The 24,719-nt window shown below is 46.8% G+C and overlaps 1 protein-coding gene across 1 annotated transcript in view; it reads right to left on the reverse strand.

The window, feature by feature from the left end:
- Positions 1–22,909, reverse strand: part of arhgap44a (Rho GTPase activating protein 44a) — a 378,392-nt gene extending 355,483 nt beyond the window's left edge. Inside the window, exon 1 of the mRNA XM_038778043.1 lies at positions 22,608–22,909. Coding sequence (XP_038633971.1) covers positions 22,608–22,660 — 53 coding nt within the window. The 5' untranslated portion in view covers positions 22,661–22,909. The remainder of the gene's footprint in view (positions 1–22,607) is intronic.
- Positions 22,910–24,719: the final 1,810 nt, after the last annotated feature.

Genomic DNA, 24,719 nt, shown 5'->3' on the forward strand with positions numbered 1-24,719 from the left:
TGGAGAGTAGGTGCCTTGTAGATTGGGAGAAAGTTTTAGGGAGTCACAGGTTGTGGTACTCTCTGCAGATTTCTCAATCTCTGACCTGCTCTTGGAGTTGCAGTGTTCACATGGCTGGTCTTGTTCAGTTCTTGGTCAATGGTGATCCCCAGGATGTTGATAGTGCGGATTAGTGCGGATTCGGCGATGCCATTGAACAACATAGGGAAATGGTTAGATTCTCTCTTATTGGAGATAACTGACACTTGTGTGGCATGAATATTACTTGCCACTTATCAGCCCAAGCCAAAATGTTTTCCAGATCATGCTGCATTTGGGCATGGACTGATTCAGTATCTGAGCAGTCACAAATGATGCTGAGCATTGTGCAATCACCAGCAAATATTTCCATTTCTGACCTTGTGGTGGAAGGAAGGTCATTGATGAATTAGCTAGGGCAGCACGGTGGCCTAGTGGTTAGCTCAGCTGCCTCATGGCACTGAGGTCCCAGGTTCGATCCCGGCTCTGGGTCACTGTCCGTGTGGAGTTTGTACATTCTCCCCGTGTCTGCGTGGGTTTCGCCCCCACAACCCAAAAATGTGCAGAGGAGGTGGATTGGCCACACTAAATTGCCCCTTAATTGGAAAAAATAATTGGGTAATCTAAATTTTTTTTTTTAATTTTAAAAAATTGATGAATTAGCTGAAGTTGGTTGGGCCTAGGACACTATCCTAAAGAACTCCTGCAGCGATGCCCCAGGACTGAGATGATTGACCTCTAACAAATACAACCATATTATTTTTTTGCTCGATATGCAGAAGAAAACAAAATTAATTTGACTATTCAGGAAAAATATGAAGAAAAGAACTGCTAATCTCCTAAACTCTGGAACTCCCTCCTCAAACTTCTTTCCTTCCTCACCTTCATTACAGAGAGCCAGACTGAAGACAGAAAGTACAGAGGTGATCTGAAAAGATATTATGAAGGGCAAAGAAATAAGACAAGAATTAATAGCTAACATAAAGGAACTCCTAAAGTCTTTTCCAAACTGATGAATAGTTTTTCAAAGTACTCAAAGGATGGGTTGAGGCAATGAGGGACTAAAAAGTAGATCTTGTGACAGCAAAAGGCATGCAGGAGAGCACTGCATATATCTTCAATTGAAAAGAGCAAAGGATGCTGTCAGTACAACAATAAAGGAAGAGTCATTGCAATATTGCTGAGGATTAAAGTAGATAAAAAGGAGATACTTAAAAGGTGCACAAGTCCTCCAAGTAGAGATGTCCTTCAGTCAGGATGGGATGCATCCGATTACTGAGAGAAATAAATGTTGAACTGACCAAAGCTGTGACCACAAACTTAGTTGGGTGGTGGTGGTTGGCTCAAGGTTTGTAAACACTACACTCCTCTTACAAAAGGACAAGAGGGATAAAACGAGCCGCTGCAGGCCAATCAACTTAAACCCAGTGGCGGGGAAACCTTTCGAGATAATATTGTAGGACAAAATTAACTAGCATTTGGGGAAAAGACGGCTTCCAAAAAGGAAAAGGATAAATACTTTTTTTAAAAAAACTTTTTTTTTTTAAATTTAGAGTACCCAATTCATTTTTTCCAATTAAGGGGCAATTTAGAACATAGAACATAGAGCAGTACAGCACAGAACAGGCCCTTCGGCCCTCAATGTTGTGCCGAGCCATGATCACCCTACTCAAACCCACGTATCCACCCTATACCCTTAACCCAACAACCCCCCCCTTAACCTTACATTTATTAGGACACTACGGGCAATTTAGCATGGCCAATCCACCTAACCCGCACATCTTTGGACTGTGGGAGGAAACCGGAGCACCCGGAGGAAACCCACGCACACAGGGGGAGGACGTGCAGACTCCACACAGACAGTGACCCAGCCGGGAATCAATCCACCTACCCTGCACATCTTTTGGGTTGTGGGGGGCGAAACCCACACAGACACAGGAAGAATGTGCAAACTCCACAGAGACAGTGACCCAGAGCTGGGATTGAACCTGGGACCTCGGCGCCGTGAGGCAGCAGGGCTAACCCACTGCGCCACCGTGCTGCCTGGATAAATACTTTAAGGGAAATTAATTGCAGGGTTTTAGGGAAAAGGAGAGATGGGGTAGTGGATCTAGTTAGTTAGCTCTATAAGGCAGATGGTACAGGCCTGATGGCTTGTCTGCCCGCCTTCTGTGCTCTTATCATTCTGTGCTCCCAATTACATAAAATGCACTGTACAGAAGCAAACCATTTGGCCCACCAGGTCTATGCAGATATTTATGCTCCATACAAACCTCCTCCAACCCTCTTTTATCTAACCCTATCAGCAAAGGCAGAAAAAGAGTGGTCCAGAGTCTGTACTTTGAAACATTCATTAGGCCCATTGCAAAAGCAAATAGGGAACTAAATACCTGTTTAAGATCCCTTTTTGTAAAATCAGACTGGCCTGAATGGAATCCTCTCTCTTACCTATTCACTGTCCCCCTTTCTTTGTTAATCACTTTCACTAGTCTCCTGATCCCCCATCCCTCGCAACTGCTTCCAGACCTACCCAAGAGCAGCTGCAGACAACACTAAGGTCCCAAATTGAAATCTTCATTGGTGGCGAGTTGCCTGGGAATGGCCAGCAGGTGTCTGCAGCATACCGGGTCTATGTAAGTGAGGCCTGAGGCCCAGAATTGGGTGGGCCTTGGACACAGGGATTGATCCCTGGGGCCAGTTTCCACTGACAGGTCAGCAAAATGCCAGGTCACTGTTTCTCAATTATGTTTTACGGTAGACATCATTCTGTGTTTACATTGTTTTTTAATGAGCAAGCAAGCCCCATCAGCCATATTGGGTGCTGGGCGCGGTGCCATCAAAGTTCTGATTCAAAATAACATGACCTTTCAAATCAATTCTCCTTAGGCCATGTGCACTGAAGTGATTAGAGATAATAAACAACAGCTGTCCACAGTCTAGTGTCTTCCAATGAAAACTTAATTTTAAATGTTTTCTTTTCTCTCTCCTTTTAGACCACTGCTTCACTGCCAGGCCAAAAGTGCAAACAAGTAAATTAGTTTGAATCCCAACGTGTTCCAAAATACCTTAAAGGACTCTCCTTTCTCTCCTCCTCTCCCTCTTTTCCATGAAGAACACAGGGGAGACCAGGGAAGAGGATAAACTGTGTGCCCCATTAAAGCTCACCTGCCCCTCTTCTATATTAGCCTCTTATAATTGAATAATTCTGTTGTCTCTATTACCTTTCTTGGTAAATAATTCCAACTATGTATCGCTTTGAATGGAGAAATTGAGAACCAACATCATGAAACTTTATGTTTCACAAACGTCCATTCATGCCCTCTGGTGCTAATTTATTGGCAGTGAAGCACACCGTCTAAAGCATGTAAGCGCTTAGGTCAAGTTCTCCACCCTCACAGCACTGTCCTTTCAGTAAGTACAAAGACCTGTTCAGCCTGCACCATCTAGAGCAAAACCAGAGTCAGAAAATTCACTGCCCAATGAAGTGTTGACCAAAAAAATCAGACCAACCACTTCCATCTTACTTACAGTTTTGGTATTTAGTGTTTAGGGAGCTACATACTAAAATAATCAGAAAAAAGCTAAAAACATTCTGACAAAAAATAAATGCACATTGAACCAGCCAATTATTTAATGTTGAATTGGTGATAAAAAATGTATCAGTTATCCAATGCAGAGTTCTGGAAATTATGCCGTACGCTGGAATTCTATGGCAAATACATCTGGATTGTATTTTATTATAACGTAACACGTTGCTACTGAAAGAAACAGTTACTTCGAAGTACAGGACTTGAATATCATTGTAAGAGAGACATGTTGCCAAGTTTGCCATCTTGCATTGCTCAGGACAAATGCAGAATGCCAAATTTTAAACAAATTTTGACAATTTATACTGCATGAGCAAAGGGTGCGATTGGTTGGCAAGTTGACTGACTGTCCGAGATGTTACCATGGAAAATGTGAAGGGGCACTTTAGACTCCCCAAACACCTGGGTAATTCAAAGAAGGTTTGGACATATGCCTTTTATTTTGCAAAGAACGGGCCCTGGTGTGTGAACGTTTGTTGTGCTTCTAGCAAGCATAAAGGCAAATTAAACCAATTACAGCTCCTGTAACATATGCCACAACAACTTTTATTTTCAGCCATAAGAACTAAACTTTCAATCCATTAGCAATGAAAAACAGGAGGCGCGATTCTCCGCACTCCCGACGGTGCGGAGAATAGCGTGGCTCGTAATATTTTACGGCCACGCTGTTCCGACGCCCTCCCGCTATTCTCCCCCCCCACGCCCGACTCCCGATACGAATCGCTGCCGCCGTTTTTTTACGGCCGGCAGCGATTCTCAGCTGATGGATGGGCCGAGTTCCCAGCCCTTTACGGCTGTTTTTACGAACGGCAAACACACCTGGTCTGGCCGTTCGTAAAAACGGCCGCAAACTGTCGATTTTTAAAACCATGGCACCGATTGGCACGGCAGTACCACGGCCGTGCCAAGGGTGCCATGGGCCCGCGATCGGTGCCCACCGAACGCGGGCAGCGGGCCCGTTGCCCGCGCACTCTTTGTCCTTCCGCCGCCCCGCAGTATCCATTCGCGGGGCGGCTGAGGGGCACCCCGGCCCGCGCATGCGCGGGTTTCGCGCAAATGCGCAATGACGTCATCCGCGCATGCGCGGGTTGGAGTCTTCCAATCCGCGCATGCGCGGCTGACGTCATATGACGCGTCAGCCGGCGCTAACTCTGGCAAGCGGGCTTAACGAAATTCGTTCAGCCCGCGATGCCGGTGTTTACGGCGTCGGGATGCTAGCCCCGACCGGGGACCAGAATCGGTTCCCGGTCGGGAAGGGGGGGGCTGGCGTCAAACCCGCCCGGATTTGACACCAGCCTTACGATTTCTCCCCATATGGGAGAATCGCGACCAGGATTTGTGGCAATTTACATCATAACTCAATTTCTATTCATATCCAACAAATCCTGGTTGCTCTATCATCTTTCTCAAAGTATTCCCATTGAGGTTGTAGATATCCATAGAATTCATGGAATCCCTATCGTGCAGAAGGAGAACATTCGGCCCATCAAGTCTGCACCGACCCACTGAAAGAGCAGCCTACCTTGGTCCACTCAACCACCCTATCAACTTAGCCCACTCGACCTGCACATCTTTGGACACTAAGGGGCATTGAGCATACCAATTCACCTCACCTGTACATCTTCGGACTGTGGGAGGAAACTGGAGCGCCCAGCGGAAACCCACGCAGACACGGGGAGAAGGTACAAACTGCATACAGACAAGACTGGAATTGAACCTGGGTCCTTGGTGCTGTGAACCACAGTGCTAACCACTGTGCCACCCTCCTATCACCTGACCATTCATTACCTGTACAAGCAGAACTATTTTTCTAACACTCCGATTTTAAAGATTGCGGCACGGTGACACAGTGTTTGCACTCCTGCATCACAGCACCAAGGATCTGGGTTTAATTCCAGCCTTGGGTGACAGTCTGTGTGGAGTTTGCATTTTCTCCCCTTGTCTGCTCTATTCCAGCTTGGATTTCCTTATTGCAGTGACTATCTTCTAACAGGATACTTCCCAGGTAAAGTAAAGTCGCCATAGTCCTTTTGAGGGGGTGAGCTGACTGGTGGAGTTTTAAAAAAAATTTAGAGTATCCAATTATTTTTTTTCCAATTAGGGGGAAATTTAGCATAGCCAATCCACCTAACCTGCACTTCCTTGGGTTGTGAGGGTGAAACCCACGCAGACATGGGGAAAATGTGCAAACTCTGCACGGACAGTGACCCAGGGCCGGGATTCGAACCCGGGTCCTCAGCGCCGCAGTCCCTGTGCTAACCACTGCACCACGTGCTGCCCTTGACTGGTGGAGTTTTAGTGTGAGGATCACCACACCTCAGGCGAGGGGCAAAGTTGAGAAGGCCTTCATGAATAACCTTAACTGGTACGAGAATTGAACCTGCGCCATTGGCCTTGCTCTGCATCACGAACCAGCTGTCCAGTCAACTGAGCTACTATTCCAGCTATTGACAATTTTAACCTTTGCTTTCCTACTATTATTTCTTCCAATCTTCATAACTTTTGTTTTTTTTACATTAATGCTCATTCTGTAAGCTTTCACCATTTCAGTCCTTCTATCCATTAGTATCTGTAGGTCTTCTGCTGTGCCAGTCACTAGGGCCTGGTCATCTGCAAATCTCACTCCCTTCTCCAATTGACCTCTTACTCTGACACCTTTCTGCACTTCATCTAGTGTTTCTTTAATTACAGCTTCCACATAGATATTAACGAGCAATGGTGATAGTACACAGCCTTGTCTTACCCAACACCTAATTTACACCAAGCTCGGTTTCACCAAATATTGTTCTGACGGACATTTTGAGGAGTGCAATGGTCCCATAGGAAAAGAAGGCAAATTACATGAAATATGTACAGCATTGCACCATAACGTTGAATACACATGTGATTTTAAAGATCAGTGCCTGGAAGCCTAGGAAGACATCACATTGTTGTGGTTATTGCAGCAATGGTATTTCTATTTGGAGGAGTTGTAAAAACCTTCAAGAACAATTTTAACTTGACTCTAACAAGCTAGGATATTTGATGCTGTCAGAAAATCACTGAAAGTTTGAAATCCATTTGAAAGTTTGATCCTTTTCTTGTTTTACGAAAGGGGAGGATACCACAGATGACCTCATTAACATAAGCGCTTCTTCACAATAATGCACTTTAGTTCAATTTGGTGTTGTGAAGCTGGCATTACATTTTAAGAACGGACATTTTGCCATATATCTGGCTAATGCATATCATAATTGGAGGACGGAGGAGATAGAGCATATGAAAAGTTTAAGTTGAAGTATTTGTATATTAAAAGCTGCTCGTAAAATAACCACATAGATCTTGAAATTCCTTGAGCGTTCGACCAATCTCCTGGTGTAACATCATTACTGCCCAGTGGAACTGTCAGAGAAATGCTGGGAAACCAGTTACATCAGGTCTGCACTTTTCTGGAAAGTTCCACACTGACTACAGGGCAAATTACAGGTGGGTGAGGGGAAAAGGATGTGGGGGCCGTGGGAGATGTTCAGAGACTCCTTAAGGTGGATCATCGAAGAATAACAATAGCTGGTGATGCCAAAGAAAATTAGGCCTGCGAGCCTTCACAATGTCATATGTGCACCACTCCAACATGGTCCAAGCTTGGAGTATGGTCTGGACCTCTGAGGATGAAATTTAAAAATAAATCTTTAGTCATTCTACTTACTTCTGCCAATGAAATGGTGGCAGTGTCAGGGAGGGGGAATGTCAGCATTTTTCGGGTCAGGGGCAGACTGGCACCAGAGTTGCTCCCTTAATGGCATTTTCATGATTGTTGGGATTACTAACAATGGCCACAATATTTTATTACTGTTTCAATAAATATTTTAAGGAGTTAGTGACAGCACTTTCAGTTTACAGTCAGATGGTTGTGGTTTCAAGCACTTCAACTTTAATACTGAATCTAGTCCTTTTGGACAAGATGTTAAACCAAGGCACTGACTACTTACTCTGGTGGCTTATACAATTCATTTTGTGTGACGAGCTTCTGCACATCTATAAGGGTTTAAAACTCGACAGCAAACATTTATTCAAAGGGTAGGGTGCTCTCTGATTGGCTTGGCCAATACTTGTCACTTAACCAAAAGCACCAGACGCAGGTTAATAGGTCGTCATTGCACTGCGGGGCGGCACGGCAATGGTTTGCACTGCTGCTTCACAGCTCCAGGGACCCAGGTTCAATTCCGGCCTCGGGTGACTGTGTGGAGTTTGCATTTTTTTCTCCGTGTCTGCGTGGGTTTCCTCCAAGTGCTCCGGTTTCTTCCCAGAAGTCCAAAGATGTGCAGGTTAGGTGGATTGGCCATGCTAAATTGTCCCTTAGTATCCAAAAGGTTAGGTGGGGTTACTAGGTTACAGGGATAGGGTGGAGGCGTGGTAGGGTGCTCTTTTTGAGGGGTAGAAGATGTGTGTGAGTGTTGTGGGGGGGAGGGGCCCGCAAATCACGTTCATATATTTTGGTCCTGTCCAAAGCTGGAGGATTACTGGAAGGAGGTGTTTAGGGTAATCTCTAAAGTGGTGCACGTTAAACTGGACCCGGGCCCTCGGGAGGCCATATTCAGGGTGTCGGCCCAGCCGGGGTTGGAAATGGAAGATGTTGTAGCCTTTGCCTCGTTGATTGCCCGAAGGCGGATCCTTTTGGTATGAAGAGCAACCTATCCACTCTGTGCCCTGGCATGGCGGGGGGGTTCTGTTTCAATTCTTGACTCTTGAGAAGGTTAAGTTTGAACTGAGGGGAAGGATGGAGGGGTTCTACGATTCATGGGCATTATTCATTATGCACTTTGAAGAATTGGATTACAGCGAACATGGGGGAGGGGGGGGGGTGGGTTCTGTATGTGTTAAGGTGACTATGGGTGATTCCTGATTCCTTTTTGTTATTTGTTTTATTAACATGCGGTTAATTGTTTGGAGGGTTGGTGGGAGGATGGGATTGTTGTTGTTGATATGGGGATTGACATTATATTCGTTACTGCTTATTGTTTATTGTTGGTGGGTGTAAATTTGGGAGAAAATGTGAAAATGAAGAAGGATAAAAATATTTTTTTTAAAAAGTAGGGTGCTCTTACCAAGGGTCGATGCAGACTCGATGGGCTGAATGGCCTCCTTCTGCACTGTAAATTCTATGATTCTATGCTGTCTGTGCGACACTGTTGTGTTGACAATGCCTGCTATGTGCACCCACAACAACTGTTACTGCAGCATGCAATTAATTCAATCAGAAATTCCCGATGAAGAGGAGTCGACAAATCCTCCACTGCTCACAGCTATCAGGAATAATCACAGGAAACGTTGCTGCAGCATTTTTAACAAGGTAACTTTCTGCATCAGTACAATACACCTCTTTTCTCACTATCATTATTTTAGGAGCAGACGAAAAGCAGGTGTGAAACAACCATTCAACAGATTATTATGACCTCTACCCCAGTCGTTCAGCAAATGTGTTCAGTGAGCAGCTGAGCCATGTCATTCAGGGAAGTCTGAGGATTTAGGCAGGCTTCCCAACCTGTTCTACGTCAATCTGGGGAAGTGATCAGGATGCCACAATCGTGAAAGTCTGCTGCTACATTTGGCTGCGCTCTACTTGGATTAGGGACAGGAATCCCAGCCAGGGTTCGGAATCCCAGTTTCAACCCAGCAACTTCTGCTGCTGTCGTACATGATGGCACCTGCTCAGAATAGGAAACAAGTTTGGGGGGGGGGGGGGGGATAAAATGCATTTGTCAATATGACACAATTATTCAAAGCATACCCAGAGACACGACAAATATTTCCTGCTCAACTACCTGACGGCAGTGGAATTGCTTTGGAAATGCAGTTCCCACTGCTTTTAATGGGCATGTTTGTGGGACTGTGATTTTCCTGCCAAATGTACATTGTAATCTCATGGTATTCATAAAAAGTAAAAATAAAGAAGTATGGGTTCAAAACAAGCCTTCACGTATCAGACTTCTGGCTGGGCAGCAGAAGGTGAGCAGCAGTGGCCTAATGTGTGGATTCAAGTATAGTTGCTGTCTTGTAACTCACTTCCACTAAGCTGCCAGCTCCTGTGAAGTGGGCATAACTATGGAATATATTTCTGTGATACTAAATCTACATTAAAGTGGCGTGGAATGGAAACCTCGGCGAAGTGAAGTGTGAGAAACTGAATGTAAGCGCAACTGTTTCTGCCTAGAAATAAATGGAGTTCTTAAGACACTACAACTGGCAATTCGGAAATAGTTTTCATCTTTGATTACCATGACTCTCTGGACAGGAAAAAAAGTGACAATATGAATGGTAAGATAATTAAAAATGAAATTGTTATCTTTTTATGATCTTCCGTAATCGGCAACACACACAGCAATTATCTTTATCAACACTGAACCGAAAGGAAGTCTGGTCAAACCATGTTACAGCACAGGAAGTAGAAGGTGTAACAATCCATTTTATAATAATAATTGGAATAAGCTTGTGCTGAATGAACAATAGTAAAAGCCCTGAAAATGTGCTGTCGTTTCAGGGAAGGCACCTCAAATTAGACTGGGTTCCAGGTAGGCTGTGACCAGCTTCCGGCCTTGAGTGACTGTGTGGAGCCTTCACGTTCCCTCCCGTGCCTGCGTGGGTTTCCTCCGGGTGCTCTGATTTCCTGCCACAGTCCAAAGACGTGCAGGTTAGGTGGATTGGTCACGATCAATGGGGGTTACGGGGATAGGCCTAGGGATTAGGCTCTTTTAAAGGATCGATGCAGACTTGATGAGCCAAATGGCCTCCTTCTGCAGGGATTCGATGTTCCATGTTCTAACATATGAGTTTCCAATTGGTCCAGTAAGGGTACAACCTCCATCTACATGACACAAAATCATTGGTGTAACAGAAGATAGGGAGCGCTGACACCACAACTCGTTATTTCCCAAGGCTTATGAGGGATGCAATACAAGGTTGAGATACCTGATGAGACAACCTGAGCCACCCTAAGTGACAAGGAAATGATTCTGGTCTGGACCCATAAGAAACACATTATTTAAAAAAATATATTTGTATTCTAAACGTTACAAAAATCTCACATACACATAAAAACACACTCAAACATCATACCAACAGTCTGTAATTTTTGATTAAGCAAACTAACAGTAATAATCACAAAATCCCAAGACCCCCACTAGCTGAACCGTCCCTCTACCCCCCGCCTCTTTCCCCCCACCTCTTCCCCCTCCACCCGTCCCAGCACCTCCCAGTTACTGGTTACAAACAGGTCCTTGAAGAAGACAATTAACGGCTTCCATTTGGAGTAAAACCCTTCCTCCGACCCTCTGATGGCAGACTTAATCTTTTCCAATCTCAGAAATTCTACCAAATCCCCCAACCATGCTGAGATTCTGGGTGGTACCACCGACCTCCGTCCAAGCAGGACTTGCCGTCGGGCTATCAGAAAGGCGAAGGCCAAAACATTGACCTACTCATGCGCGCTCTAATCAGGTGTGCTCTATGGACTACATTAAATTGTAAGAATCTCAGCCTGGCGCAAGAGGAGGTGGAGTTTATCCTGTACAAAATCTCACTCCAGACCCCATCTTCCAGTCCCAGGCCCAATTCCTCTTTATTTCCTCTAACAGAGCTTTCCATGTCTTCAGTAACCAACCATGTATGTCAGATACCTTCTCGTCTCCCAACTCATCATGAGATAGCATCCTGTCCATCAGTGTCAGTCTCGGTAACTAAGGGAACGAAGAGAGTTCTTTGTGAACAAAGTCCCGCACCTGCAGGTACTTAAACCCGCTCTCCCTTGGGAGTTGAAATTTTTGCATCATCTCCTCCAGTCCCGTGAACCTACCTTCCACAAACAGATCCCCGAACGTCTTGATCCCCTCCCTCTTCCAAATCATGCACATTGCATCCATCCCCGCTGGTGCAAACCTAGGGGGCGCAATTCTCTGCACTCACGACGGTGCGGAGAATAGCGAGCGGCGTAAATTTTTACGGCCACGCTGGTCTGACGCCCTCCCGCTATTCTCCCACCCCCCCCCCACGCCCGCCTCCCGACACGAATCGCTGCCCGCCGTTTTTTTACGGCGAGCAGCGTTTCTCAGCTGGCCGATGGGCCGAATTCCAAGGCCTTTATGACCGTTTTTATGAACGTCAAACACACCTGGTCTGACCGTTCGTAAAAACGGCCGTAAAGTCCTGATCTGGGGAACCATGGCACCGATTGGCACGGCAGTACATCGGTGCCCACCGATCGCGGGCAGCGGGTACTTACCCCGCGCACTCTTTATCCTTCCGTCGCCCCGCTGTATCCATTCGCAGGGCGGCTGAGGGGCATACCGGCCCGCGCATGCGCGGGTTTCACGCAAATGCGTGATGACGTCATCCGCGCATACGGGGGTTGGAGTCGTCCAATCCGCGCATGCGCGGCTGACGTCATCTGACGCGTCAGCCGTCGCAAACTCTGGCTAGCGGGCTTAACGAAATTCGTTAAGCCCGCGATGCCGGAGTTCACGGCCGCGGGATGCTAGCCCTGACCGGGGACCAGAATCGGTTCCCGGTCGGGGGGGCGGAGGCTGGCGTCAAACCCGCCCGTTTTTGACGCCAGCCTCACGATTTCTCCCGGGTGCAGAGAATCACGCCCACGGTTCCTGCAAATTGGTGACATTAATGACATGTCACTCCCCAATCGAAGACGATGCCTGAAATGGTTCCAGATTCTTAGTGACACCACCATTACCGTGCTCGTTGTGAATCTGGCCGGGGAGAACGGGAGGGGGGCAGTAACAAGCACCTGTAGGCATGACCCTATGCAGCAGGACTCCTCCATCTGTCTCCACCCCTCCACCCTCGCACCTTCTCAATATTCGCTGCCCAGTAATAGGTCATTAGATTTAGTAACACCAGCCCTCCCGAACGCCATCCACTCTGCAGGAAGGTTCTTCGAATCCTGGGAGTCTTACCCACTCACACAAAGACCAAGATTAACTTGCCCACCCTAACGAAAAAAGATTCAGGGAGGAAGATCAGGAGAGACTGGAACACCAATAAGAATCTCAGCAGAATGTTTATTTTAATCACCTGCACTCTACCTGCCAAGGAGAGCCGGAGGGACATCCCAACACTTCAAATCTCCTTTCATCCCCTCTACCAGACTGGTCGAGGTCAACTTATGTAACAGGACCCAGTCATGAGACACCTGACTCTCCAGGTGTCTAAACATCATCTTAGCCAGCTGACTCGGCAGCATTCCCAAATCTGCCCCCCTTCCCAGGGGGATTACCGGAAAATTCTGCTCTTGCTCACGTTCAGTTTGTACCCTGAGAAGGATCCAAACTTCCTCAGCAGCGCCATTATCTTTCCCACACTGGATAGAGGGTCAAGAAGTGTACAACAACAATAATCTGCATACTGGAACATGCAATGCTCCTTGCCCCCTCTCTCAATACCTCATCACCAATTCAACAAACTAATCGTGATGGCCAAAGGTTCGATTGCCAACACAAACAACAACGGGGACAACGGGCATCCCTGCCTTGTGCTCCTGTACCGCCGGAAATACCCTGAGCTCACTGCATTATTCCGGACACTCACTGTGGGAGCACTATACAGTCTCACCCAGGAGGAAAATGTTGGCACAAACCCAAATGGTCCCAGAACCTCGAAGAGGTACCTCCACTCCACCCGATGAAAAGCCTTCTCTGCATCCATGGAGATGATTACTTCAGGTACTATCCGCCTAGATGGGGACATGACCACATTCCAAGGTCACCTGATTATGGCTGAAAACTGTCAGTCCTTGAAAAATCCAGTTTGGTCCTCTGGCAAACAACCCTCCAGATGCTTCACCAGAACCTTAGCTGGTACCTTTGCATTGGTATTGAAGAAATAGATAGGTCTGTAAGACGCACACTCCTCAAGATCTTTGTCCTTCTTTGGGATCAAGGAGATTAACGTCTTTGCCAATGTGACCAGTGGCTCATCCTCCCCCCCCCCCCCCCCCCCCCCCCCGCGACAGAGAGTCATTCAACAGCCCCAATAAATGTGGCACCAGTAATGCTGCAAACTGCTTATAAAATTTGACCAGGAAACCATCCAGCCCCAGTGCCTTCCCCGATTGCATGGAATGGCTGCACTCCATAATCTTCTCCAGCCCCAACGGTGCCTTCCAACCCTGCCCCTTCACTCTCTTCACCACTAGGAGGCCCAACCCGTCCAAAACTGTTCCATCCCCAAGCCCTCCTCCAGGGGCCAGACTTAGACAGCCCCCAGATCAAAGGCATCATTAATCTTGTCGGGAGCAGTAACTAGCCCTCGCCCCTCGTTCTTAACCTGGGCTATCTCCCCTGCGGCCTCAGCTGGAGGGCCAATAGATGGCTGCCCTCATCACCATGCTCATAAAATGCCCCTCGTGAACGCTGAAGTTGGTTCACTGCCTTCCCAGTCAATACCGATTCGAATTCTATTTGTAACCTCTTCCTCTCCGCTAACAGCTCCGTTGTCGAGGCCATGGAGTACTGCCAGTCCACTTCCAGAATTGAATCAACCAACTTCTGCCTGTCCACCCTCCCAACCTTGTCCCTGTGGACCTTGTATGAGATTACCTCCCATCTGATCACCACCTTCAACACTTTCCAGATGGTAGAGGGTGAAACTTCCTCGTTCTGACTGAAACCTACATAGTTCCCTATGGCCTTGTTAGCAATGAGTGCCAGATCTAACCTCCACGGGGGGCGCTGGACTTGGCCCGCCTCCAGCCTCATGTCCACATAATGTGGTGTATGGTCCAATATTACAATCGCCGAGTATTCAGCCGCACCACCTTTGGGAGCACCGATTTTCCCACTACTAAAAAATGTATTCGGGTGTATGTGCATATCGGAGAAGCACTCCGTGACTAAACCTCCATGAATCCACCATCCCATCCGTTCCATGAACACTGCCAGCTCTTTCGCCATCCCCGAAGTTACAAAAGATTGGAGACTCGACCTCTCCATCCTCGGATCCAATACACAGTTAAAATCTTTCCCCATGATCAACTGATGAGAGTCAAGGTCGGAATGGCCACCAATTCCTTCTTAATAAAATCTATGTAATCCCTATTTGGAAAGTATATGTTTACGAAAAATACCGGTGCACTCGTCAAATCACCACTCACCATCACAGGATCTGTTGAAATACTGGCTGCTGTAGAAGCCACTCTCCTATCCAACAAGATCACCACCCCTCTCAACCTTGCATCATGATTTGTGTGGAATGGCTGCCCCATTCATCCCCTCCCCTGATCCCTAACCCTCAAATGTGTCTGTTGCAAAAAGATTACATCAGCTTCCAAGCTCTTCAAGTGAGAAAACACCTGGGACCGGACCATTTAAAACCCTCACATTCCACGTGACCATCCTGACAGGGCGTCTCTGAACCCTCCCTCTATTAGGATCCGCCATATCCACCTCGTGAGGAGATACAGCCGCACCTAGGCCTGCCTCGGTTCCAGGCTCACCTAAAATGGCCACCGTCACCGCTCTCACCCAAATCTATCAACAAAGAAACCAGCGTCACCATCATTCTACCCGCCCCATTCTCTCCCTTCTCAGCTTTCTATTCAGCACCCTTCCCCCTCACCCCTTTATCAGTCAGCCAACCCACAAAACTCCAAGAAACACCCTCACCCCCCCCCTCCCAAACAAAGAAAACCCAGCCAACCTAGGCATGTTACCATGCCCCACAAACCCCACCCCCCAGGCAACCAGCCGCATCCCCTCCCTCACATTGCTCCAGCAAACTAGCATAACTGCTAGCATGGCAACCCCCACTTGGAAACCAAAGACAAGAACCCAACCAGAAAAAGCCCAAACAACCCCTTACCCGCCCCCAATCCAAAATGGTAAGTACCGGGAAGAAGGCACCCCCTCGACAAGACAAACTAACCCAAACTCCCACAGGAAAGGGACATGGAACCCAAAACAACAAAAACATCGAAAATGGTAACAAACAGACACCTGAATCTGTAACAGTTCAAAAACTCCATAACTTCTCATAACCACAATCAGTTCCCCCCCAAACCATTCTTCCTCACAAAGTAATTTGCCTCCTCCGGCGTTTTGAAATAATATCTGTCCTTAAACGTGGCCCACGGTTTTGCTGGGTACAACATTCCAGACTATACTTTGCTCTTGACGAGTGCCTTCTTGGCCTTGTTATACCCCAGCTCGGCGTTCAGCCAGATTAACCCCGATATCCTGATAAATTTGAATGAAGTGTACCTCCCACCTACACATTCGCGTGGCCTTCGCCCATTTCAAACTTTGCTCCTTGTCCAGATATTTGTGTAGCCGGACAATTACCGCCCGCAGTGGATTCCTAGATCTTGGCCTCTGGCGGTGGGCTCAGTCCACCTCAGAGAGTTTCGTGAGGGCTCCCTCCCCAACCATCTTCGCCCTGTATTCGGTGGCGGTCGTACCTTCAATTCCTTCCGGTAGCCCAACTATCCTCAGGTTCTGACACCTGGATCGGTTCCCCTGGTTGTCAAGACTTTGTAGACCTCTGTCAATATTGATACTTCTGCCTCTAAAGAGACAATCCGGTCGCAGTGGACTGAAACCGCTCTCTCCACCTCCCAAATCATCGCACCCTGCGACTCCAGTCATTGCTCCACCCTTTCCATTGCCTTGTGAAGGGGAGCTACTGCCACCCCAATCGCCTGAGACAGGTTTCCCGCATTGCCTGCCTATGCTTCTGGAATTCTCCCATGGTGAATTCCATTAGCATCTCCGTCAGCAATTGGGAGGGCTTTGGCATTACAGCGATGTCGCCAGATTCCCTTTAACTCCATCACAAAGGTCTTCATATCTGGAGCGGGGGCTTTATTCGATTTTTGCCTTGTGTTATATCCTGCAGACATTCCACACCGGAGGAGAAACCATGAGATTCAGTTATTTTAGCTTTCTTCTCACCACGATGCCCATTTGCCGGGTGAAGAGGGACAAAAACATAGTCTCCATGCAAAAGCCACCCTGTGGACGACCGCTCACCTCATGGCCGCCACTGGAAGTCGGGACACACTATTTTTAAAAGGTCAATTCAATGTGCGATGATCTTCTGCTTCTGGGGACCTCCACGTTCAGACCTGAAGCTGATCAGGTACAATTTGCTGCTTCTTTGACAACTCACTGCTCATATTATAGAATAGAATTTACAGTGCAGAAGGATTCCATTCAGATCATCGAGTCTACACTGGGCCCTGAAAGAGCACCCTACCTAAGCCCACACCTCCACCCTGTAGCCATCTGAGATGGCCACCTGCAAAGAATGATGGGAATTATGGCCAGGTTTGGGACACAGACAAGCTGCAACTTGTATCTTTGCAAACGGCAGCCCAGAAGTATGCAGGAATTCACACCTGCAAATGGACCATTCAAGGCAATTAAAATAACAATGGGACCATCAGGTCCATCGCATCATCTTCCAGACTAGGCGGCACCGAGGTCCTGGTCGGAGCCCTCCTAAGATTGCCCACCCCAAAAGTGATGTGGCAGCCCCTGATTGGATGTGACCAATCAAAGGGTGGAGCCCTGAGGAATTGATTGACAGTAACTCAGAAACTGCCCACAAAAGGGGCGAGGAAAACTCAAGCCAGTTAAAAGACAATGCAGCCATGATTTCAGTCTCTTTTGGACCCGGCCTGTGCCAGCCTCCTTTGAATCCGGCCTGTGCCAGCCTCCTTTGAATCCGGCCTGTGCCAGCCCAACTGCAGCATAACGGCCAGACAGCTAAGTTCAAGACCAACGATCGCTACCTGGCGGATGAGCCCAGCAGAGACAGAGCCACTTCTTCAAACCAGCCACGTGATCAAGATAAAGACCTTATCCACTTGCACAGAGCCGGTTGCCCTGAAATTAAGTATAGGTTATTGTAGTTGTTAGGTGTAGTTTAACTTGTAATGTTTTGTGTTGCATGTCGAAGTAATCCTTGTGTGTAAATAAACCATCTTTGAACTTGAACTGACTAACTGGTTGTGTGGTCATTTGATCGATATCCGGTAAAGCCTTGTGGTGGTATCATTTGATACCTGGCGACTCTCAAGGGCATCATTATTAATTGGCAACATTATCTGTGATGCTTGTGGGATAGTATTCCCTTAAATTGGCAACATTATTGGCGTCTCCGGTGCCAATTGGCAACAACCCTGTCCTCATATCCCAGCAAAGTTAGCATGACCAATCCACCTAACCTACACATCTTTGGACTTTGGAGGAAACCGGAGCACCCGGAGGAAACCCATGCAGACACGAGGAGGAAGTGCAAACACACACATACAATGACCCAGCCAGGAATCGAACCCAGGTCGCTGATGTTGTGAAGCAACAGTGCTAACCACTGTGCTACCGTGCCGCCCCAATTCAATTCAAATTCCACCATCTGCCCTGGTGGGATTTGAACCCATGCCCCCATAGCATTACCCTGGGTCTGTGGATTATTAGTCCAGTGACAATAATATGACGCCACTGCCTTCCCACTGCTCAGAATGCACCAGCGACAGGGGTACCCACCACACCCATGTCAATGTGAATATCCTGATCCTACAAGTTTTGACAGGATCTTGGACACTTACATTGAATGACTTCCGTCCACCACCAACCACCACCCCTCTTCCCCCCCCCCCCCCCCCCCCCCCCCAACCGACACACACACACACCCCACTCCCCCATCCCAAGTCTCTAACAATTCTCAGGCTTAATATCCCATACACGCACCATGGTATATATTCAATATATATGCCAAGTATGTGCATGGAAGCCATTTATTCTGACACACTTCAATATCTGAATTGATACGGATTTAAGTGAAATGATTAAATGCAAATTTTGTTTGAAATTAACCTAAACATTGCATTAAAATATAGCACTCTCTGATCACGCTCATACAATAATCAATTGTTTATCCAAGAGGGAGACTTGCTTGCTACGTATTTTTCTGAACTTATCACGGGTCCCCGTTGCATCAAATCTATACAACATAAGCAGCCTATTCAGCCCAACTGGTCTGCACTGGTGTTTATACTCCACACGAGCTCCTGCAACTCAAATGACTCTTTCACATCCTGCCCCATCTTCCTCATGTATACGCAGGCTTACCCTTAAAATTATCAATGCTAGTGCATACATCTGAAGATCATTTAACTAACCATAGACAACATTTTCTGATACCAAAAAATGCTTTAAAGGTTAAAAGGCCATTCTGATTTTTTTAATAAAAGATGATTAATTCAAAGGACTCATTTTAAATTAGCTATTATGTATCCGTGCATTTGAACAATCTTTAAAGGTCAGTAAGATATTGGCCATGATTTCCCGGACAAGAAAATGGTTAGCATTCACTGTCATTGCAGCTGTGAAACTGACAGTAACTTCTGGCATCCACACATGAATAGCTAAACGTGGAAATCTAGAAGTTGCTGCTGGTGATTTTCTTTTTTTACTCCTCCAAAGTGATAGTCGTTGCAGATGGTAATCTTTAGAAATCACTTGAACTAACATGCACTTTATCTTTTACCCTGTAATGGTTCTGCCTTGTTGAATAAGGCATAATTGGTTTTTTAGCACTTGCCTAAGTCATAACTATCTCTGAATAACATCTCTGGCCCTGAAACACCAATTTTATATTTGTGGAACATCAAACTTCTACATTGTTATTTTTTTTAATCCACATGTTCTCCACATAATAAAAATTAATATATTTAAAAGTTTGTTTGTGGTATTTCAGCTTCCATTTTATCATTTGTATGCCCCAATCTTTATTTTGCTATCTGTAGAATTTATATGAAGTGAAAGGTGATTAGTGTATTTTACTTGCTGTCTGTGAGAAGTCTTCTATGTGATTTAACTTGTGCCCAAGTTAATGAAGTCTGTTTGATGACATCACAGTTGTTCGACATGGGAATTCCCCTCGACTTAGTGCCAGACTTAAATTAATGTCCAGAATGAGGAAATACAGGGATTGCTGAATCTTTGCAGGCAGCTTTGAGGTCAGTTGCGAACACGGTCACTTTGATGCCAGCTGCACAATCTAAGCCATCAGTTTGCATTCACATTTAATACTCCCCGGGGACATTTTCATGATGCTGATCTATTACTGAATGTCATCAGGTGGTAGGACCACATCCAGTACCCCCAGCCAGCTTCATTTACAACTGAAGGCTTCATTTCAAGCTGAGGCTTACAACACATCCCAAAAATAATGTTTTATGTTATCCTGAGTCCCCCTGAGTGAGGAAGCAGAGAGAGAGAGAGAGCTAGGATAGCCTAGGCAAGATGACAGAAGAAAATCAGGAAAATCTTTACAGAACATAATCTATTACCTATTTATTGTGAATTGTAAGCGAATGTAAGAATTTTGTGTTTGCATGTTAGGTAACAATTACAATTGGCAGTTCAACTTCTAACTTTGCATTGCTAGGTCCTCAGACCCTAAACAAAGCCTTGTCAAAACCTGAACACATGGCAACTCAAGCCAAACCTTACAAATCCAGCTGATTCCATCTTTACAAAGCACAAAACCACAAAAAGCTGAACATCCAAATGAATGGGTACAAGGTAAAGCACCACCCAAATCCGGCATACCTTAGAATGACCTTAGATAGAACCATAGAATCTCTGCAGTGCAGCAGGGGGCCATTCGGCCCATTGAGTTTTCACCAACCTCCGAAAGGGCTGTACCTAGGTCCACTCTCCCCCCCCCCCCCCCCCCCCCCCCCCCCCAACCACCCTATCCCTGTAACCTAACCTGTACATTCCTGGACACCATGGTGCAATTTAGCCTGGCCAAGCAACTTAACCTGCACATCTTTGGACTTTGGGAGGAAACCAGAGCACATGGAAAAAAAAATCCTCTGTGATGCAACAGTGCTAACCACTGTGCCACCATGCCCTTCCGTGTGATCTTCCAGCAACAACTGCAGCCAAGGTCAAGTCCAGAAACAACTTGATTCGCAAACTAGCCAATTCAACATGGGGTGCTGTTAGCACCACTCTCCGAACCTCAGCATCGCACTCTCCGACTCAGCCGCAGATTACTGCGCCTGTGTTTGGTCAAAATCATCACACACACATGCACAACACAGAATTAATACCCAGCTGAATGCTACCATGCACAACATTACTGGAACATTACGCTCAAACATCACCCCGTTGGCTCTCTGTCCTGGCAAACATCACTCATCCACATACCTGCCGACTTGCAACAACCCACAAAATGATAGAAAAAGTTCACAATGACTCCCTCCCCCACCTGCCACTTTATACTGACCTATTCAGCCCACCCAAGGTACAACTCCCACCCAGAAGGCCAATCTCGAAAAACCTTCCCACACAGAACGCCAACGCAAATTCCACCTGGATCATTGGATATGCCAAACAAGTACCTGGTTTCAAACCTAAACCACCAGCTGCCTGGTTTCAACATTCCAAGAAAACAATGGTCCATCCTCAACAGGCCAACCTCCACAGATGGGGCATTAGTACCAGCCCCCTATGTGCCAATGGGAAGAGAGCAAACAAGGTACCACAACATAGAAGAATGTCCAATATACAGACTCGGCGAAGGCCTATCCCCACTCAACACAGCAGCACCGGAAAAAGCTGCATGGCTGAAGAGACTTTGCATTTGCTAAGTAACATAAATAAATTGCTAAAGTATGTCAATACTGTATTATTTATCTCCATCGGTCTGCCTGGTGTCCAGGAAATAACGGGATCTTATTTGACCAGTTTTACCATCTTTCTTGGATGTCAAATTTCTCCATCTGGAAAGTTCAGATCAGATTATTGGAGACGCATCTTTATCAACAGGTTATTTGCCACCCCCCACTCCGTTCACACGATGAGACACAGGGCATCGATGGAGCAGATTTATCTTGAGTCAGACATTAGTTCCCCCACCCCCCCCCCCCACCCCCACACACACGCCGCAGCCGCTCGTTTGGACTGCCCAAGGTTTCCAAGGTGCTGGGGGTATCTATGAGCGAAAGCAGGAACACGTTTACACCTCTGCAAATGGACGGGCAGATCCGGGCAGACGCTTCAAATCAAATCACGCATGCATTACAGAAAATGCAGCAAAATATCCCCCAAAACACCTTCAATTATTGTTTTTGCAAGAGCATTTCTTCCGCGCAGGTAAACGTAAACGTGTTTTATTTTTAATGCCACCTTGTGGTATTTATCGTGGAGGGGGTTGAGGTCGAAGCCAAAATCTTTTTTTTGTTGGGGGGGGGGGGGGGGGGGGGCAGAATTGTTAAGTGGATGTCAGCAATTCTGGCAAACCTCGATATTGTAAAAAGGAAACCTCACCGAATGGTGCTATACATCGCCTGTCCCTTTTTCACTGCTTGCAATGCGCAAGGTGTATTTAGATATTTACATCAACCACGCCTCCCACTTCAACCCGGGGGGGGGGGGGGTGTTGGCAAGTCTCAAATACCGCAATCCTATAACGAGACACGTCAGGTTCCCTTTCTAAACCCTGCACCACCTCAAATATTTAAGATCTCATTCATTTCCAGCTGGAATAGGCAGCGCACGAACGATCAAAAATAGACCGACGCAGGATTGTCCATGTCTGTGTGGGATGGGGATAGAATTTTTTTTCTACCCCCCCCCCCCCCTCATAAAAAAGCTCCCACTCAAATTGGGGCTGGTGACTGAGACTGAAACACAGGAACGCTGTCACTTTCCATTTCAGCCAAGCCTCTTTTGCTCTGAGTCAGATTCCTGGGTTGTATATATATATATATATATTCAGAGAGAGACTGGAACCAAGCGAAGCAGCGACAACACAGGAACGGACAGGGGCACACACACCAAAAACAACAGCAAACACTGCATTCCTGAGCCAAGACTCTCTGCAGTCTCTCACTTTCGGGGGCCACACTGCCACAGGGTGACTGGCATTGTTCAGGGCACTATTGCTGTTCACATTAAACAAGAAGGTAAATACGGGTTAGGAATTTGCAATCCTGCTTCCTACCTGCCCACCGTCTGGTTGGCGAGCTGTCGCATCCGATTGAACTGTTTCTTCATCGTTGACTGGGGGACGAGCTGCTGCAATAAAAGAACATTTCATTGATAAAGCCCCATTGCAAGCTGATGGCCAGCTCAATCAATCTTTTCCCTCAAAATAAACAAAATTCTTCTTCTGGGTCACACTAGGTGCTGACTGCCATTTGATTCTCTCTCTCTCTCTCTCTCTGCCTCTCTCTCTCTCTCCGATCTGCTATAGCAGCAGCAGCGCTGACAGCTCCGTCCTCCCCCCAGTGGGAAGCGCTTGGACCATATTCTCTCCTCCGAGGCTGGAGCAGCCTCCCCGGCTGCCACTGCGCATGCGCCACCGCGCCCACTGCCCTCTGGGGGCTGTAGTCCCATCTCCGCCTTCGGCTCCCCGATTGGCCCAGGCGGGGGAAGGGCAGGGCACTACAGTTCCCAGGTGGCCCCGCGCGCACCGTATTTACCCGCCTACATGGCGCGCAGTCCCGTATAATCCAGCCGGAGAGCCGCAGCCCACCAGCACCTCGCCACCACCAGCTGGAGGCGGGCAGTGGACAGCAATGCAACATTCGCCCGGACGCTGTCCACCAGGGTTGCCGACCCCTTCCCGGAATCGGTCTGGAATCATCAGGAATCTAAGATTGATCTGCAGGATCTTCTACAACCCTGGAGAAAAATCATAAGGACATCTCAAAATATTGTTTTTTTAAAAAATAATTTTCTTTGAACATTTCTCTTTACCAGATATTCAAATATTGAAAATGGTGGGGTACGGGGAGCTGTTTGGCTAACAGTCAAACATCATTCGATTGGGTAACAAGCTTTTGTTTTTCAGTTGGCCTGTGAAGGCTGGATAGATTTGGCTGACTGATGGATGGAAAGTGTGGGGGCAAGACATGTGATGAAATCTCCAGGGACACACTTAGTCACAGTTGCCAACCCCACTGTCCACACAGACAGCCCGGTTACACCCGGCTCCCATGTAAAATATCCAATTGTCACACGCTGGGTGACATTCTGTAAATTTTCAATTTTTTTCATTTTCAATCTGCAACATTTGGGGCTGGTTGTCCCTGTTACAAGAAAAATAGTAAGTGCCGGAACTACTCCACAGTTCAGGATTTGTGATGTAATAGGTTTCACAGAGACAGGGAAATAGGACAGGAGAGGCAGGAACACAAACTGTGGAAAGCAGGAGAGATTACACAAGAGGAATGATAGTGCAAGGCAAACAGAGTGGCAGTAGGAGAAGAGAAGAAACAAAAGTTTTCAATGGTATCTAATTGGTTTGCTTAATTCAGAAATGAAGACTGAACATGCTGTTCAAATGAGGCAGAATGATGAAATGGTGTGACACATGGAAGATGTAATTTAATATGGATAAGCAATGCACATTGGGAGAAACATAGAACATAGAACAGTACAGCACAGAACAGGCCCTTCGGCCCTCAATGTTGTGCCGAGCCATGATCACCCTACTCAAACCCACGTATCCACCCTATACCCGTAACCCAACAACCCCCCCTTAACCTTACTTTTTTATTAGGACACTACGGGCAATTTAGCATGGCCAATCCACCTAACCCGCACATCTTTGGACTGTGGGAGGAAACCGGAGCACACGGAGGAAACCCACGCACACAGGGGGAGGACGTGCAGACTCCACACAGACAGTGACCCAGCCAGGAATCGAACCTGGGACCCTGGAGCTGTGAAGCATTTATGCTAACCACCATGCTACCCTGCAAAAGGGACAGACAGACTAATCTAACTGGTACCAAATTAATATACGACAGATGCGGGAAATCTGAAATAAAAACCTAAGTGGCATTTGTTGAGGGAGTTGCAAGAGATTAAGATTCACAGACCTTTGAAGATGGTAGGGTGGGTTGATAAGCAGTTAAGAAAGTGCAGGGCATTCTTGGTGTTGCAAATAGGGACATTGAAATCAAAAACAAGAAAGTCATGCAAATGATTTTTATAAATCTTGGGTCAGATCTCAGCTGGAGTGTCTCCTACATTTTCTGGATACACACTTTAGTTAGGATATCAAGGCCTTGGAGAGAGCACAAGAGGAGTTTTGCCAGGTGGGATC

The sequence above is a fragment of the Scyliorhinus canicula genome, chromosome 18, assembly GCF_902713615.1.
Source record: "Scyliorhinus canicula chromosome 18, sScyCan1.1, whole genome shotgun sequence".
NCBI classification, from domain to species: domain Eukaryota; kingdom Metazoa; phylum Chordata; class Chondrichthyes; order Carcharhiniformes; family Scyliorhinidae; genus Scyliorhinus; species Scyliorhinus canicula.